Raw genomic sequence first — 17,708 nt, 5'->3', positions numbered from 1 at the left:
CATGGGCTCACAAACCAGAGGGTGTGGGGGGAGGGGGAGTCTGAAAGTGCAGGCACGCCACCGCGTACAGGAGAATAATGAAGATGAAGAGAGGGGCGAGGAAGAACGTAAAGCCAGTCCCCGTGTCTTCTCCGCGGTGTTCCCTCCCCCCCCTTCTGCCAGGTGTGGAAGGGTTCAAGTAAAACCAAAAGGCCTTCCCCTCACTAGACAAGTGTGCAAATATAAAACACGCTTGGGTGTGCACTGAGACGCTGAGCTTTAAGTGCGAAACAGCCCATTGGCGTCGTTCTTCCGCTGCTGTCGCTCTTCTTCTTTCGATCGTCTCATCTGCCATACACTTGCATTTTCACCGAGTTGCCTCTCGCGGAGGCTGCTGATCCTTTTCTGCCAGCTTTCATGAAAGCATACGGATGCGCCTACAGGCAGAGGCGTGTGTGCTCTCTTCTACGTACATATGAAATAGCGCAATACTGCAAAGAAGCGGGGGGAGGGGGGAAGAGGGGAGTGGTGGACTGCAGGGGGCACCTCTCTCTCTCTCTCCCCACTTGCCGTGTGCTCCGCCGACGGATATAGCAAGGCGGAGCCGATTGGACACACTTATAAGCAACACAGGCCTCTCCCATACCTCCCCCTCCCTTCCCACTCACCCCCTGCCCCGACGCACGCAGACATACATGTACACAAGTGTGCGCCTTACACAGGGAGGAGAAGGTGGTGAGAGGGGAGAAACGGCCTGAAGGAAACACAGATACGCACAGAGAGAGAGAGGGAGACCCAAGTACACTTGTTGACTTGATTGACCATTATCGCTCAGCCGCATGTCTCAGTTTTCTTCGAATAGGCAACGCAAAGTGGCTCAGTTACAGTGCGAGAGGGGGAGGGAAGCACCGAAAAGAGAAGAGGAGTGGTGCACACAGATGCGCAGACAGAGACACACGCGCGCTCGCGCACCAACACAAGCACATCCACTCGTCTGTAGGGAGAGAGTGTGTGGGACGGGGGGGGGGCAAAAGAGAGCAAGCAAAACTGGGAAGGAAAAGGCACTGCATTGCAACTAAACCACACACACACCCACACACAGAGACACACCCTCTCTACCTGCACTGAGCAAGAAAGAGAAGAGGAGGGTGGTGCTCGCAGAGGTACTGACGTGGGAACAGGGGGAAGGGGGAGGGGGGGCAGATGTAGAGAAGCGGGAAAAAGAGGGGGGAGCGAAAGGCACCCAAGACAACGAAGGGAGAAAATGTGAGATGACGATGACGATGACGATGACGATGACGACACACACACACACACACACACACACACACACACACGCACAAGCACACACACACACAAGCACATCTGAAACCAGAAAAGAAAATAATAGTAAAAGTATCGATCAAATGAAGAATGGAAAGTGCGCTGATAACGGATCCAGAGAATAAAGATGAAAGACGAAGAGTGGCACTGGCTCCTTCTTGGCGCACCTCTGCTCACAGCCCCCCCCCCACCACCACCACATCCACTTCCATCGGGAGCACGCTACGCCTCTGGAGTAGTCGAAGGCGGGGATACCACACTGCAAGCGTTAACACTGTAAAACTCCACGAACCTAGATGGGAGCAGAAGCACAGCAAGGGCCACGCAAACGCCCTCAAGGCCAAGCAGATAGTTGCTTCTCAAAGGCCCTTGCGCGATACCCTCTTCCCACGGGCACAGCGAGAATAAGAAGCAGGCACGTGTAGCACGGGTAAGGAGAAACCCACTCCACCTCAGTCACTGAGCATTATGTTGTTGTAGAGGGACTCGAATAAGTCGTCTCCGCCACCCTCAACAACCTCCGCAGTGGTGGTCGTCACTGCCCGCAAAGGAGAAACATCCCGATTCACATTTGCATCATACGTACTGCTTGGCACCAGTGCTGGAACCGATGCTGCTGCTGCAGCGGCAGATGTTGGCTCTGGCAGCGTCGCCCTCTTCGCCGCGGCACCGTCTACTGACGGAGCCGCGCCTGTCGCGGGGGAAAGCGGGGTTGAAAATGATGAGAGCTTCACTGGACGTGTCGCCAAAGAGGGAGATGCAAGCAGTTCGATCGGTACTGCCCTTGCCATCGTTGCCGCGCATGGTGTAGACGTCGTCGTCGTGGCAGGCGTCAGTGATCTTGTCGGGCTCAGACTCTCCTTGCAAGCCTGCAGCAGTGGTTGTACCCCACCAAGCATATCACGCGTAATGGAGGCGAGCAAGTCGTCTTCCTCGCACTCATCACTGCTACGGCACACGCTGGGTACACCAGGTAGATGGCGACTACCGCTAAGGCGTATTGCCATTGACGCGGTGTCACCCTCCACACGATGAAGAGGTGCCAGCTCCCCACTACCGCCAGCGCTTCTGTGGTGTGCGCCAGTGCTGCTGCTCAGCGCTGATGACTCATTCACGATCACGACCCCGTTCTGGTCAGCTACGGGGGGACGCTGAGCATCATTGGTGGCGAAGCTCAAGATGGCATTCTGGTACGCTGACGTCAACTCCATCGCGGCACCAGAGCACGTGTGGTCGGCGTGCGTCGGTGACGGCACCGAGCGAAGCAAGCTACCTGTTGCCGTTGCCGTCGTTGCAGTGGTGCTCGTGGCCCAGTGCCACCTCGCATGCACGTTGGCGTCGTCGTCATAGTACCGACCTGGGCTGCCGCTGCCGGGGCGATGGTGGTTGTCAATCTGGCTACTGTCCTGCCAAGTCGACGGGTGTGACACCTCCTCTCCCTCACCGTGCGGCACAAGTGACAACTTCTCGGCGAGCTGGCGGACCTCGTGCAGGAATGGATGCTCGAGAGCCTCCTTCGCTGTCATGCGTTTCCGCGGATCCGGTTCGAGCAACTTCTGCACAAACGAGATGGCCGCGCTGCTGACGCCAGCCCAGCGAGCGCTGTTGCAGCGCGGCACCCGCTGCTGCTGCTGAAGCAGCGTTGCCCGCGAGGACGCGTTGAAAGGAAAGCAGCCGCTGAGAAGCACATATGCGACAATACCAATGGCATACAGGTCCATTGCGCGGGCGAGGCCCACTGTGGTCGAGCGCCGCGCCCAGCCGTTCTCCAGGATCCACGAGAGCACTTCAGGCGGGAGGTACTTCTCTGTACCACACGGCGTGAGCAGTAGTGTTGCCTCAGTGTCGTCCGGCGCCGAGTGCACATCAGCCGCGGTGGCCGGAGGCAGATGAGGTTGAGAGGTGTAAATACAGCTAGCACACCGGTAGCGCAGCCCGGCATCGCTAGTGGTGCAGCAGCTGCTACTGCTTTCGGCGTTGAAGTGACTAGAGGTGACAGCAGTGGTGCCGGCCTGAAGCGGCAGGGTTGGAGGCACAGGCTGCGGAGGAATCACCGCTGCTCCTGGCGGCGTCTGTGGTTGTGCTGTCAGCACGCTCGGAGACAGGAGTGCAGCGCGCGCGCCATGCTCCTTATTTGGCCAGGATTTGCTGTGCTCCTCCCTTTCCTGGGCATCCCCCTCCTTTGGTTCAGCTGTGCTGCCGCCTTCCCATTCATCATCTGTCTCAGATGCGCTCATGCCGGTGCTGAAGGCGCCGCTGTCATCCTCACCTTCGGCCATGTCTTGTCGACTACTTGGACCAAAGCCCCTGGCTCTCGTGAGCGGGTTGGCAGGCGTGCACCATTCCTCTGCTCCACCGGCGCCGCCATTCTCTTCCTCATCCATCTCCTCCTCTACATCGAGAAAGCGCGTGAACATGTTCGCCGTGGACGGCATCGGTGAAGGCATCCCAACGCGCGACATGGTGCATTCCATCCCGCCGAATTCTGTGCCACCCGGCCCATGGTGGGACATGCCAGCACCCACAGTCGTGCTGGGTGGGCGGCAAAGAAGTGGCGGCCTCGGTGGGGCCCGCTTGGCCGCCGCGTAGCTGTCGCTGGAACTGTTTCCACTATTGAAATGCATCACTGCACCCGCAGCACCCCCAGTGCTGAGCGACGCTGGAGAGCCTAGACTGCCACTGAAGCTACTGTTGCTGGCGTTGCGATGGACTTGGGCGGTGCCGGCGGCCAGTGTGGCACTAGTGGGTGGAAATGAGGCAATGTACGTTGGCGACCTGCTGGACGCGTTCAGGCTGCCGTGTCGTGCCACTGAGCCGCGCCCATGCGACGCGGAAGCGGTCGGTGAGAGGGCATTCACACGGGTGCGGCGAGCGAGCCCAAAGTCGATGAGGGTCACTCGCAGCAGGCGTGTGACATTGTGGGAGGCCCTCGAGCGGCTGTGCTGTGCCGCCGTCCGCGTTCCCACAGCGACCGTCGTCGAGGCGCAGCCTTGTCGGCCACACGCACTCATGGTCATTATGGTCGACGCATCGGACTTGTGTACAGCCTCCCCCAGCACCTCGAAAATGCGTGTGTCAGGAACTGAGGCGTCCGCCTCGGACAGGAGGACGTTCTCCAGCTTGATGTCGCGGTGAATGAGCCCAAAGGTGGTGTGCAGGTACTGCACTGTAGAGACGAGCTGAAAAAGCAGCAGCGCCGCCCGCGCCTCCGATGGCGCCCCGTAGCGGGAGATGTAGTGCTGTGCATCCATGCTGCCAGGGAAGACGCGCATCGCGATGACGAACGCGTCTGGGGTGCGAATCGCCTCGAAAAACTGCGAACAGCCGGTGTGGTGAAGACGGCGCAGGATCGATACCTCACGCTCAATCTCAACAAGCTCGCGACGCACGCTGTCGCCATCGCTCTGCGCTGCTTGCTGCACATTGGAAGTGGCGCTTCCCGTCACGGCAGCAGCGGCAGAAGGCATGGCAGCAAGTGAGCCAAGCGGCGCCTTCGGCTTCTGGCGTGCCTTGCGCGGGATGACCTTGAGTGCAACAACGGGAATAGAGCGCAGAGACACGGTCAGTGACTTCTCGTGCGGTCTGCGATTTCTCGACTCATCCTCTGCCAGTGGCCCAGCCGTGTCACGGACAGCAGTGCCAGCCGCAGAGTCCACACGCAGCGCTGGAGACGACAAAGCTCCGTGCGTTGAGCTCTCCCTCCTGGCAATCGAAGCGCTCCTGCCTCCCTCCTGTGGCCCACCGCCACCGAGCTCGGCGCTGCTGCACGGGGCCACCTGTCTGCTAAACAGCGGCGAGGCGAAGCGCCGCAGTCCTTCTTTGCCGCGCAGGATAGGAACCGCCGCGTACACCTTGGAGAAAGCACCCTTGCCGATCATATCCACGACTGGATTGAACACGTACACGTCCTGCAGGTCATCCACACGGAGGCACAAGTGGGCAACGTCCTGCGACACCGTACCCGAGCGCAGCCCCGCCGGAAGAATCGAAGAGGGATGACTCGGGTTCTGCTGCTGCTGTCGCTGCAGCCGCGCTCGGGAGCTGCGGTGGCGGTGTGATGCAGGGGCACCCATCTCCGGACAGCCACCCTTGTACACTGGCGGTAGGACCGGCACTGAGACAGCACGCAGCGCGGCCCGGCCTCCCCTCCTCCTATTATTCCTACCGCTGCCTCTGCCACGGCCGCGATACGGTGCAACTCGCCGGGCAGAAGTATCTCCGGCTTCGCAGCTAGGTGCACCGGCCGCGGCCGGCGACAGTGACACAGTACCTTTCAGCGAGCACGCTAGGACCGCCGTCAGAGGGGAGCCGAAGAACAATGTGTCATTGCCATTCACAACACAGCTGTCACCCCTGGAAATGCCTGTCGTCGCAGCAGCGCCCGTCGGAGCGGAGGCCGTGTCGCCTGCAGGGACGCCAGCGCTCTCCGCGCCTGCGTTTACAGCCACTGGCGATGTTGACGGCAACACCGGCTCACGGCTTCCCTCCGTCTCCGCCAGCCCGCGGAGCTGCTGCTGATAAAAGAAGCGCTCAAACGCGCACAAGGGAAGGTTTCTCAGCGCGAAAACCTCCGCTGAGCTCTCCGCCGCGGCGTCGTTGAGGTTCTCGAAGGCGTCTGAGGAAACGTCGGACGCCCACAGCGCCGCCTTCGGGTTCAGCCCCTTCTCGTACAAAATGAGGCGCGGGGCGTGGTGCAGGACTATCACAGCTTCGGCGGCCCCGGGGACCCGGTGAACATCTGTTATCTCGTCAGATGCGGAAATGCAGGTCATGCGCTTGTGGTGCGGCTCGGCGGCGTCCTTGCATCCTCGATCGCGCTGAAGAGGCGACTCACCGTTGAGTTCACGCGACGCGACGTCAAGGTGTCCTGCAGCGTACCGATGCCGACATGACCGCAGCGGTGCTGAGGCAGCGCGGGGCCGAAAGAGCATGAGCAGTCGCTCAGCGGCGCGCGCCTCCTGCTCCGAGGGAACATACAGCGCACACGAGTGCGTATCCAGAGTCTGTGCAGACCCAGCAGCAGCTCTAACGAAAGGTGAGAAGGTGCCGACTGAACCTGACACCGAGAGTGGGCTGCAGAGAACATGAGTAGTAGAAGAACCCCACTGCACCGCCGGCTCACCGCGGAAAGCGGCAGTATCCTCACTGAGGGGCCGCGGTGGCAGCAGTGAGGATGACGTAACCGCGGCTCTACGTTTGTTGTCCAGCTTCTCCTTTGCCTTCTCATTCATCTCACGGTGTTGCTGCTGTTGACGTCCGCCATAATGGCCCTCCTCCCCGTCTGCCATACAACCCGTGGCGCGTTCCATCTCCCTCGGACCGTTGTGCAGTCGCTCACTCGAAGCACTGCGCACGGATGTCCCCACTGTTGAGGCTATCAACAGACTCGAGCATTGCCGACTTTGGTGCTGTGCCTCCTGTTGTTGCTGCTGCTGCTGCTGTGCGCGGAGGTACTGTTCTCGCACTGCACGTGCCTTTTGCAGCAGCCGTGCGACGCCCGACGCTAAGGGACGAGTGCCAAAAGAGGAGTAGTTGGCGTAGCAGCCGCGAAGCACAACGTGATCGACCGGGATGGGCTGCTCACGCACACGATAAGTGCGCCACCAGCGCAGCCGGTCGACAACTTGCACTGCCGTCATCGGCTCGACAGAGGTGGTAGCGCGGCTGTCACGCACGGAAGGCTTCTGCTGCCCCAAATGCTGGTCTCCCCCCTCGCCGACAGCGTGGTACGCGTTGTTGCTGTGTATGGTGGTGCGTCCGCTATGTAAGGGTACATCAGACATGGCTGTCAAGCGCGCTCAAACAGGGAGAGACGACGGCGAACTCAACCACAGCGTAAGCGATACAGAAAAGTGTCACTTCCTCCTACTTGAGCTGATACGCCACTACAGGACTGAAAGTTAGCAAAGAAATCCGAGACGGAAAAGATGAGCACGATGATAACGAGAAGGGGGAAAAGAGGGTTGAGAAAGCGCTGCAATGTGTGAAGTGAAAAAATGCGATCAAACAAATAAACAAGCACACACACACACACGCATACGTATATATCTTCATCTATCGTACTCCCTCTCTCTCTCTACCTCTCCCTCTCCCTCTAGCTCTACCTCTACCTCTAGCTATATAAATATAGAATGATAGAGAGGTGTGTATGTGTATCGATATACCTAAGGCGCACACACATACACGTGTGTGGGTGTGTGTGTGTATATCAATAGAGAGAGAGAGAGAGATACGATCAACAACGAAGAAGCAGAGAGATTACACAAGCGATAATGCACAATCCTTTTCTCGGAGGAAAGAGAAAAACAGATGCGTAAGCAGAAGAAACACACACAACACACACGCACGTGCCCTCACCTGAGAGAGTACGAGAAAGATACACAAACACGCAAGGTAGGGAGAAATGAACAAGAAGGCAGAGCAGGAAAACAATACACATCCATATGAGGATATGCATGTAGATCGAGATATTCGATACCTCTGGGGGTGTGGGTGTGGGTGTGTGCTGACACAGAAGGCAAGAGCACTAGCGAAGAAACCAACAAGAGAGAAAACTAAAGCCAAGATAAGACAAGCAAGAGAGGAGCGGAAGGGATACGGGGTGGAGGCGTGATCGTGAGCGTCGCTCGCGGGGGGAAGCAGAGATGGAGATCGGATGCTCTCTTCTTCCGTGGTGCTTCTTCTTAGAGAGCTGCTATGTACAGTGAACAGGGCCTCTACAGCTGCTGGGAGAGTAAGTGAGGAGCGAAAAGATACAGATGGGACACACGTGCAAGGCGAGTAATATGCTTAAGCCGGGGGTGTATGGCAAGACGAGTGGGTGGAGTGGGGGTGGGGGTGGGGGGGGGCTCAAGAGGGCTGGTGAAGAATTCAGCACTGCTGGTGGGTAAAATGCGTGCGTGTGCCGGCAAAAAGAGGAAATGTGACGCTGTAAAATGACAAAAAAAGGGGCAGGCGCAGTGCAGAAGCCTGAAAAGAAGGGCCAAGAAGGTGTAAGAGGGGAGAGGGGCCACGACGACACAAAGCGAAAACAGCGCACACGCAGAGGCGCACCACGAAAGGCAAAACCGAAGATCCAACACGGGCGACAACGAAGCAGAGATGAAAAAAAAGATCGAAACACGAGCAAAAGGAAAACCCCTCGTTTTTTTGTTGTTGTTGTTGTTGAGAGCAGTCGCCCCACACACGCGCACACGCATACAACCTGAGGTAGTGGGAAGGTGCACCAAGGGAGGGGGTGAGGCAATACTCAATCGTTCCAGTTTTGCAGAAGACGCCGAGGGAATTACAGTACCAAGCACACACACACACACACAGGTACGAGCACCAGCAACTGTAGAGGAGGACAACAACAACAACAACACAGAAGCGACAAGAGTAGATGTAGCAGAACGAGAGACACACACCCCGCAAAAAAAACAACGGCAGCAACAGCACGCCCTCCCAGACACGGACGGCGCAACGCGAGAAGAGCACAGTGAAGGCGTCAAGTGCGCCAATTAAAAAAAAAAAAAAACGAAAGAAGATTCAGTCAGAAGTCGGAAGTGGCAATGCGGAAAAGGCAAACGGAAAGAGGGCGGAGGTGTATGCACACCAAGAGCAGAGAAGAAAATAACAAATAAACAGACACACAAACGAGAGCGGGACGAGAAGCGACGAGCGCGCAGACAGTGAAGCGTGGAGAAAAGGGAGGAGGACGCACTGAAAGGAAAATAATGACGACAGTGTTGGCAGCGGTGGCAGCTGCAGGGGTGGCTGGCGGTGGTAGTTGGTGCAGTGAAAGCCCCAACACAAGATTGAAGAGAAAGAGAGAAGCGTGAGCGAACGGTGGACAGCGCTACACACAGACAGGAGAGAGCACAACAGGGGGAAGCCAATCAACTGTTTTGCATCCGGCGCTGAGGGTGATGATGCACGCAGTAGGTGTGCGCCTGTGAAAGTGAGAGAGGCCGACGATGAGAACAAAAGAAAAACTGCAAATGCACGCGCTGCACAGACGCGCTGGCCCAATTCGCTGGAGCGGGGTTGGTGGTGGAGGAGTGGGTAGAAATGATGCAGAGCTGGACTGACCGGTTTCGTCTGCGAGTTGACGGAGAGCGAGGTGAGCCCGCCCCCTTGTGCCTTAGCAGCTGGAAGTCCTCCACGTGGGGGCGCGCGTGCCTAGCCTTGTGAGGCGAGACCCTGTGACGTTCAGAACGGTGGAAAGTAAGCAGCAAGGTAGGGCAGAGGGATGGAGCTGAAGAATCCTTCTTAGTGTCGCAAGAACCATAGATATGAGGGCAGGTGCGAGGCTGCCACGTCGAGGCACCAACACCGGAGGCCAACGAAACGGTGAAAAGAGGGAGGGGGCGAACAAAAGAAAAACCAAAAGCGCAAAAAAAAAAAAAAAAAACAGAGAGTCGGCGCTGAGTTGAGGAGACGGACAGCCGTAGTGCGTTGGTGCGCGTGTGGGAGCGGGCGGGAGGGGGAGGGGCGCGGGAGGAGGAGGAGGAGGAAAACGAGGGCAGACACTGTTGCTGGGCGTGTGCGTATTCGCGTGAATGTGCCACTGAATACGGTTTGCCTCCGTAGGTATGTGCGTGAGTCTGTCTCTTGTGTTCCGCGCCTGTGCACGGGCGTCGCTCTTGAGAATCGAGCAGGCAAAACCAAAGGCAGGTGGACTGCCGCACCGACTGAGAGAGGCCCCCCCACGCGCAAGTAGAGGAGAAGGAGGAAGAGGAGGAGAGGGCGGGCGGCAAAACGACTACACAACACGAGCTGACGGGAAGAAGAAGACGAAAAATAATCTTCACAGCAGAAGTACAATACCAGCCAGAACACAACAAGGAGACACACTTGTGCACGAGACACGGAGAGACCAAGAGAGGGGGACGGAGATGATCAAGTGTGTGTGTGTGTGTGGGTGTGTGGGTGTGTGAAATTGGGGGGAAGGAACCACCAGCAGAGCAACGATGGCAATGGAAGAGAGAGAAAGACACAACGGAAGCAACAAAGCTCGTCGTGAGAATAGGGGGGTTGGAAGTGCGAAGAAGAGAGGAAAACAGTTTCACAGCAGGTACATACAGAGAGACAGACAGACAACTGCGCTGTCACAGGCACGAGAACTCCACCGCTCCAAAGCGTGTGGCCAAGTGAAAAGATGTGATGAGGGTTGATAAGAAGCGAGAGGAAGAAGAGATAAGAGGTTGAGAAGGCACTCCTCTACGTGTGTGTGTGTGTGTGTCTGCGTAAGGGGAATCAGTGCAAATGCAAGAGGAGCACTCGTGAGAGTAGCTGCCAAGGCGATCGGTGAATTGGTAAGTCTATGTCAAGCGGTGAATCACCTCAGCAGCAGCGATTGTCAAGCAACCCAGAGACACTCATACAGGAGTGCCGCCTACAAGCACAGAGAATGGAGGAGAGAAACACACACAAACGCACGCGAATATGCCTTTCTTCTTCTTCTTCTTCTTTGGAGCGTGTGGTTGTGCGCCTTAATTGTTGGAATGTGGGAGGCCGCCCGGTTTCCTCGGTGGTGGTCGCGTTCGCACTGGGATTCCAAGAGCGAAAGAGGACGGTTGAACAGTAGAGAAAGGGGGGAGAGAGAGAGAGAGAGACGAAGAGGAGGGGTGAAGAAAGTGTTGGGCCTGGCGAACAGAGGGAGAGGAGGGGGGGAGGGGCCTTTCACACGAAAAAAAAATGGTCTGCCTGTGCTCTTTGTTTGCCTTCTTTTTTTTTTCGTATTCTATCGCGCCTTTGCGAGACCGGTCGTGGGCTTTTTTCGCCTCTCTCCGCTGTGCGTTCTGTCTTCGCCGGTAACGTGAGCCACGCCCCGGTGCATCTACCACCGAGACTAGAAATAACCAAAGAGAAAGGAAGGGAGAATACGCTGTACGTGAGTGTGTGTACGCATGAAGGAAAAAAAAGGCTGGAGTGGCGGGAGGAAGAAGCAGCGGCACGGTTGCAAGCCACATGCAAGACAAGAGAAGCAGAGGAGGAAGAACAGTGTACGGGTATGTGGAAAAGGGGCCATTTTCAGCATTGCATCCACCCCTTGATGAAGATTGACACAGACTGAGACACACGCACACACACAGACACACAGTCGCCGACGGGGCTGGCGGCTTGTTCAAGCGTGCGTAGAAAAGGGGTCGAACTCGTTGAAAAGACACACTCGCGGGTGTTGTGCCTCGCTATCATGCTCTCTTTCGTTTTTTCCACTACCTCGGCGTTATGGACAGGTGAACAAAGAAAGGGGCCAGTGGGTGTAACGGGAGAGCGCTCCTGTGCATAACAGAGAAGTAAAAGCACAAGGGGACGGAGAGTGCTGGAAGAGGTGGGGATGGCGGCGACGTTGGCGTTGGGCTTTAGCCACTCCCCTAAGACAAGAACGCCGCCTTAGTAGCACACACAGAGAGAGAGAAAGAAAGAGGGGGTGTGTGCACGTACACGCATGTCGCTCCGTCGTCCCACCACCACCCATAATGAGTTCGTTACTTGTGCCTGCGTGGCTCTTAGTCGCTTGCTTTATAAAAGTTACTCGTCGTTAGTTAAGCTCACCACTGCTCAAGCACACACACACACACAAATGCATCCACGATATAGGCAAATACACGCAGGGTAGAGAAAGGCGTAAACACCTCCTTTCCGGCGTCAGCTTAAGAAATAGAGAGGAGAGAGAAAGAGAGAAAGGGAAGGAGGGGGAGAGGGAGTGAGTTGCAGCGACGCCCTGAGCGAGTCGGCGTATTCGGCCCAGTGGATCCGACCGCTGGGCGGTGTGTGCGCGACTGGGCCGCTTACACCGAGGCCACACCGGCAAGTGTAGAGCGCACCTCTTACACAAGCCCATCGATGCGCGTGTAAGCTGTGTTTCCTCACGGGCGAGAGTGCAGAGCCGCCCCCGCCCTTCCAGCTTCCCCTCCCACCGGGTGGGGCACGAAGGAGGCCGGATGGGTGGGACCGACTCTGAAGTCACGGACCGCAGAAAGGATGGGAGAGAAGGGGCCAGAAGACCGCTGTGGCGCGCTCTCAAATCAAGCGGAAACTACAAAGCAGCGCTGGCAGGCAGTGCAACGATGGCGCTTGCGCTGAGGAGAGAAGGGGAAGCTCGGCCGCCCCCGGTCGTGCCGCACCGCCGTGTCGCCAGGAAGGGCCTCAACGCTGCGAGCAGGCAACGGAAGGACACAACACGCTGTTGAAGGAGCCAGCACCTTCCCGCTTGCCGGCTTAGGGGGAGCGAAAGGGGTAAGGAAGTGGGAGAACGAGGGCCACTCGCCGGCATTCACGGTGTCCAAGGCGTGCTTTCACCATAGCCTACAATGGAACTGGAGTTGCATGAAGCAGTGCATCTTTACAGAGTTGCACTCCCTCTATATCTCTGGGTGACGTTCGATCACACAGATTATCTCACGACCCGTCATCATCGCCCCAAAAAAGAGACACACAATGCCTCGCCATCAGTGCCAAGAATGATGTGAGGAGAAGGCACAACACCACCACACATGGACTGAACGAGAAGAGGCGGGAGAGAAGCAGGCGTTGCATAGGACACTGGTGAAAGGGCCTCTCGCTCTCTCGCTTGCGTGTTTCCCCCTTGCCCTTTTCCTCTCCTTTGCTTGTAGGCGGACTCTTGAGGACACACACAAATACACACATGCACACCAGCACGTACACGCTCATGAGCATTGCTGCCATTGGCAGCAGCAGGAGAGGCGAGAGTTGCCGCTGTGGCGGAAAAATAGAGAGAACTATGAAGGTAAGCCACGTGAGCGCCCCCACAAGCGATGACAGGGTGACGGGAGGGGGGAGGGAGGGAAAGGAGAGAAGACAATTCGCAGAAGAAAAAAGGAGGGGACGCAAGCACTGACCAGCGCTCACGTAACACACAACAGGACAGGAGCTGAGGACACAGGCAGCGCGGATTCAAGCTGGAGCTAAAACAAAGGGAGAGGGGAATGGGGGTGCAGAAAAATTTGGCAGCGGTGTGCAGCATAGTGCATTGCAACAACACTGCCTCATCAAGCACGTAGAGGCGCGACTCTCCGAAGCGCCACGCCAGGGCATCACGATAGTACGAAAAAGGACGCCGCTTGATGAGATTTTCTGCGTATGCGCCTACGAGCCAGTGCTTCCTCCTCCTCGCTTGCTGTGGCCTATCATAAGAGTTACATGGTTACCACCTTCTCAATCATCTGCACCTCGCCGTTCGCGGCGACAACGACGCATCCAGCACCGTTACGGTGGCCCATGTAGTTGCTGCTGCTAAAGATGGTAAGCACTTTGTTGCTCTTACTCCACCGCAGCCCATGCGCCTTCTCCTGATGAGCGCGGAAGAGCATGGAGTAGTGGTACGCAGTGAGGAACGTGTCGACTGCCTTGGCAGAGAAGGAGACCACGTTGCTGCCGCGGGTGTTGACAGTGAAGCCCCACTCGTTGACGTGCATGTGGGCTGTTGGCCTTCTAGCGGTGGCGCCAGCGGTGTCTTGCACGGCCCCAGCGTCCCGGGAAACCTCCCAGTCCGCGCGTGCTGCCTCCTTTTCCAGCTCCATCGAGGTGGGGTCCGACCAGAGCAAGTCAAACATGATGTACCAGCCCTTGCGCACGTCGCCCTCGGTCAGCTGCGGCAAAAAGTCGCTGCTGCGGCGCGCAACCGTCAGCGACTTGTGGCCCTGGCACCGCTCCTGCTCACTGCGCAGCGCAGACGGCGACCTCGTCGTCGAGGACAAGGAGGACGCCACCGAGCACAATGAGGTGCGGGACAATGTCTCCGCCTCTGGTCGCGCTGCGGCTGCGGCAATTTCGTGGTCGCCCGCACTTCTGCCCACACTGCTGCTACTCTTCATCCTACACCGATTCGAGGTAGAAGACAAAGCCTCCGAGGAGGGAGACACACTCAGGGTAGTGGTAGTGGCAACACCAGCAGCGGCAGCGGCCTCTGCGTCCTCGCGTCGGCACGCTGCTGTAAAGCCGGGTGGGGCAGCGGACGGGTAGCGGCGCCATAGTGCCTCCAGCTCCTGCTTCACAAAGTAGTCCGGCATGCACTCGACGTCATCCTTCACGGCCGGGTTGTTCGGGAACAACGTGAGCATGCGGGGAAAGGAGAGACTGCGCAGAAAGGCGAGCGCGTTCTCCACCAGCGGCGAACAGTCAAAGCGGGGGATGCCACCGTGGGCACACAAAATGCGCTCCTCGTGCGCCTCATGCCGAGACGGCTGCCCATATGCTAGAGAGGCGTCCGCAATCGTGCTGTAGCCGGTCGGCAGCGGGGACGCCGCCGCCGCGCTGGCAGAGTTCTGGAACAATGCGTCGGCACTTTCCTTGTCGCCGCTAGCCACCTCGCCGTTGCGGTGCGGCGTGCAGAAGGGCTTCGAGTCGAATGAAGGCATTCGCGTTGCCGAGTCAGGCGCCAGCGACGACGCTGAGCGAGCCTGCCTGGTTCTATCTCCGTCATGGAGCAGCAACGCTGGCTGACTCACGTACAGGTTCGGGTGCATCACGGTCTGCTGCGACCGCAGGAACGACAAATTTGGTGCGCTCGGAATCACCAGCTCCGCTGCCAGCGGGAGGTATTTGAACAGTGCCGTCACCTCCCGGAAGAGCTTCGTTCCCTCTGTGTAGCCGAAGACAGTGTGGCACTGAGCCAGGAAGCAGCTATGACCGTAGGTGCGCAGATCACCGCAGACAACGCGGTCCTCGTGGTTGCCACGAAGCATGACTATCTTCGAGGCGTTCATGATCTTGAGCGAGAAGAGAAGCATGACGCACTCCAGCGAGAAGGGGCCACGATCAACGTAGTCGCCGAGGCACAAGATGTTGGCTGGGGTGAGGTTGAAGTCGTGAAAAATCAGTAGCCGCTTCAGGAAGAAGGACAAGTCCTCGAAGTTGCCGTGGATGTCGCCGAAGACAAAGGCCGGTGCGTTGATGCGAGGGAAGAGGCCATGGTGGGGCGAGAGCGTTTCCTGCTCTAGCAGCGGCCGCACCTGGGCCACGACGCGGTGGCACAGCCGCAAAAAGTAGCCCTTGCTCTCCGGCGTGCGGTAATAGAGAAACGTGCCGCCAACGTAGTTGCGCATGATGTAGTGGTACGGGCTCTCCTCCAGCCTCGCCACCGGAGCAGGGTACATAGTGCGCAGCGCCACAACAGCAGACTGTGAATGCTCCCGCTGCGGCTCACGGGTGTAGTGGCAATGGCGCGATGAGGTATCGCTGTAGCCGGCGTGTTTGACGTCAGTGACGTGAGATTTCTCTCCGTCAGCAGGCGTGGGGTCTCTGGCAAAAGCACAACAGACACCGGTGGACGAGTGGGACGAAGCGATGCGCTCGCTCGAGTGCAACACCTGCCGTGGGGATAAACTCGACTTCGCCGCTAAACTGGAGACCACGGCGAAGGGCCGCAGAGCTTCCTCCCCCGCGGCGCAGCCAACGGCGCCTTCCCGCGCGGCCGCCTCTGCCTTCTCACGAGTGGTGCAGGGCAGGAACTGTACGCCAGCTTCATCTTGCTGCTGGAAAAGGTCCCCTGGGAACGGTGTGAGTGTGTCTAGAGAATCAGTGCGAACAACATCAATCACATCAGCGTCCTTATCCTCCGTCACTTCCTCAGCGTCTTCGTCCTCATCTCCGCCGACCTCCACTAGCAGCATCTCCATCGGCTCACCACAGGGCATATCCTGATGCCGCTCTGACCACCGTAGGCGCTTCGTGAGGCGGGACAAGATGCGCATCTCGTGAGTCTTGACTGTGGCAAACGTGTTTGGCGTAGCGACGCTGTCGGCGGTGAAGAAGAGCTCCGGCGACGGATTGCATGCCGCAGGAGCACCAGAGAATGGGGGGTCACTGTGGCACTGAGACGCAATCTGGCAATGCGCCGACGTCATCGTCACATGTCTGTCGTTGAAACTCGACAACTCTGGCGACTGCGCCCACGCCTCTGCGGGCCCGTGACTCGGTCGAAGGCACGGCGTATCTGGCTCTGCGGGAGTCGGCTGAACCTTCTGCGTGAGGAGCTCCTGGAGGGAGCGAATCTTCGGTACCCCGCTGTCGTGCACGCAGCGTACGTATGGATTCACGCGTATGGTGCTCGTATGGGGTCCGTAGAGATGCTCATCTGCTGTCGCCACACCTGCACCACCACGGGTGGACAGCTGCAGATGCAGTGGGACAAACTGCACCGCGGCATCCTCAACGTGCACGACGCTACCGATGCCCTTGGTTCTATGGGCAGACATGCGAGGCTCACTGACGCGTACCCGGAGTGCTGTGCTGTGCGTGTGGTAGGTGGCGTCGGTAGGAGAGAAAGGGGGGAAGCTTCTCTGTATCGCGCCCTTCGCAAGGCGTAAAAAGCGCTGAGAAGAGAAGCAAGAGAAGGCCAAAGTACTCTCACTCGGTTAGGAAAGCGCACAGAGGAGGGAACAAGGAAAGATGGCGTAGACAGTGGCGGATCGTATTTAACGAAGACAAGGCGCGAGACAGCGGCACACGGCGAACAGGAAAAAAAATAAACTAAAAGACGAAAGAAAAGAGTGAGCAAAAGAGAGAGAGAGAGAATGTGTACGCACACGGCCTCCCTCTCCCCCCCCCCCTCCCTCCCTCTCGCTGTCTGTCTCTCGCGAGTGGTGTGTCGTCGTCACACAGATGCAGTGATCACGCGCAGAGGCAAGCACATACGAAAGAAAAACAAAGCCCAGTGCCCTACGCGTGCCTCAATCGTAGAGGAGAAAGAGAGGGAGGGAGTGAAAGGAACAATGACAGTGGATGTGGCAAGGGGTAAACAAAATAAGTTACTCGGAAAAGCAACCAAACGACTCAGGGAAGAAAAGAGAAGCAATTCCGTTAGCAAACACAGCCTCTCCGATAGGTAGACACGGAGAAGAGTTGGGAAAATGGAAAGGCGGTGACAGAAGAGTCTGCGCTCGCAAGAAAACGAGCACACAGGCCCGCGATACCGGCCAAAACACACGTGGGTGTGTATGAAAGTGTGCCTCTCCCCTTCAATCCTTCCTAGTTGATTCTATACTTGCTTGTTCGTGGGGGAGAGGGAGGGGAAAGGGTAAGGATGAGCTGATGAGCTTGTGATTGCCTCGCGCGTGTGTGTGCTTGCCTCTCACTCCGTCGAGTCTTTTATGTCCCTCTTTCCCTTTTTGCCTACGCTGAATTTCGCCAAGAGACGCGCCTGCAAGAGTTAAGCAACACACTTGGTGTGTGTGTGCCCATGACAAGTGAGTCGAAAGGCGACCGTGAAGGTGAAGAGAGTGAAAGGGGAAGGCGGAAACAAGGAGAGGTATGCAGATGTAGGGAGAGGTAGGAAGAGACGGAGAATGGCGGGTTGCACATGGGGCAGTTGATCGCAAGACACCATATAAAGGAAAGCGGAGGCATGTCAGCCTCACAGCCGATGTTCTGAAATACCTGTAAAAAAGGAGCGAAAGACA

The 17,708-nt window shown here is 57.6% G+C and overlaps 2 protein-coding genes across 2 annotated transcripts; both read right to left on the bottom strand.

Annotated features, from left to right (window-relative positions):
* Positions 1-1,754: 1,754 nt before the first annotated feature.
* On the bottom strand, positions 1,755-7,085 carry LBRM_26_2030 (putative protein kinase; the record flags this gene model as incomplete). The annotated part of the gene is made up of 1 exon (XM_001562383.2): positions 1,755-7,085. The coding sequence occupies one exon, from the start codon at positions 7,083-7,085 to the stop codon at positions 1,755-1,757; it is 5,331 nt and encodes a 1,776-aa protein (XP_001562433.1).
* A 6,360-nt stretch (positions 7,086-13,445) lies between these two features.
* LBRM_26_2020 (serine/threonine protein phosphatase-like protein) lies at positions 13,446-16,505 on the bottom strand (the record flags this gene model as incomplete). The annotated part of the gene is made up of 1 exon (XM_001562382.2): positions 13,446-16,505. The coding sequence occupies one exon, from the start codon at positions 16,503-16,505 to the stop codon at positions 13,446-13,448; it is 3,060 nt and encodes a 1,019-aa protein (XP_001562432.2).
* Between the last annotated feature and the right edge of the window lie 1,203 nt (positions 16,506-17,708).

Source organism: Leishmania braziliensis, chromosome 26 (assembly GCF_000002845.2).
Source record: "Leishmania braziliensis MHOM/BR/75/M2904 complete genome, chromosome 26".
Taxonomy (NCBI): Eukaryota; Euglenozoa; class Kinetoplastea; order Trypanosomatida; family Trypanosomatidae; genus Leishmania; species Leishmania braziliensis.
This window is presented reverse-complemented; position numbering and strand designations above follow the sequence as displayed.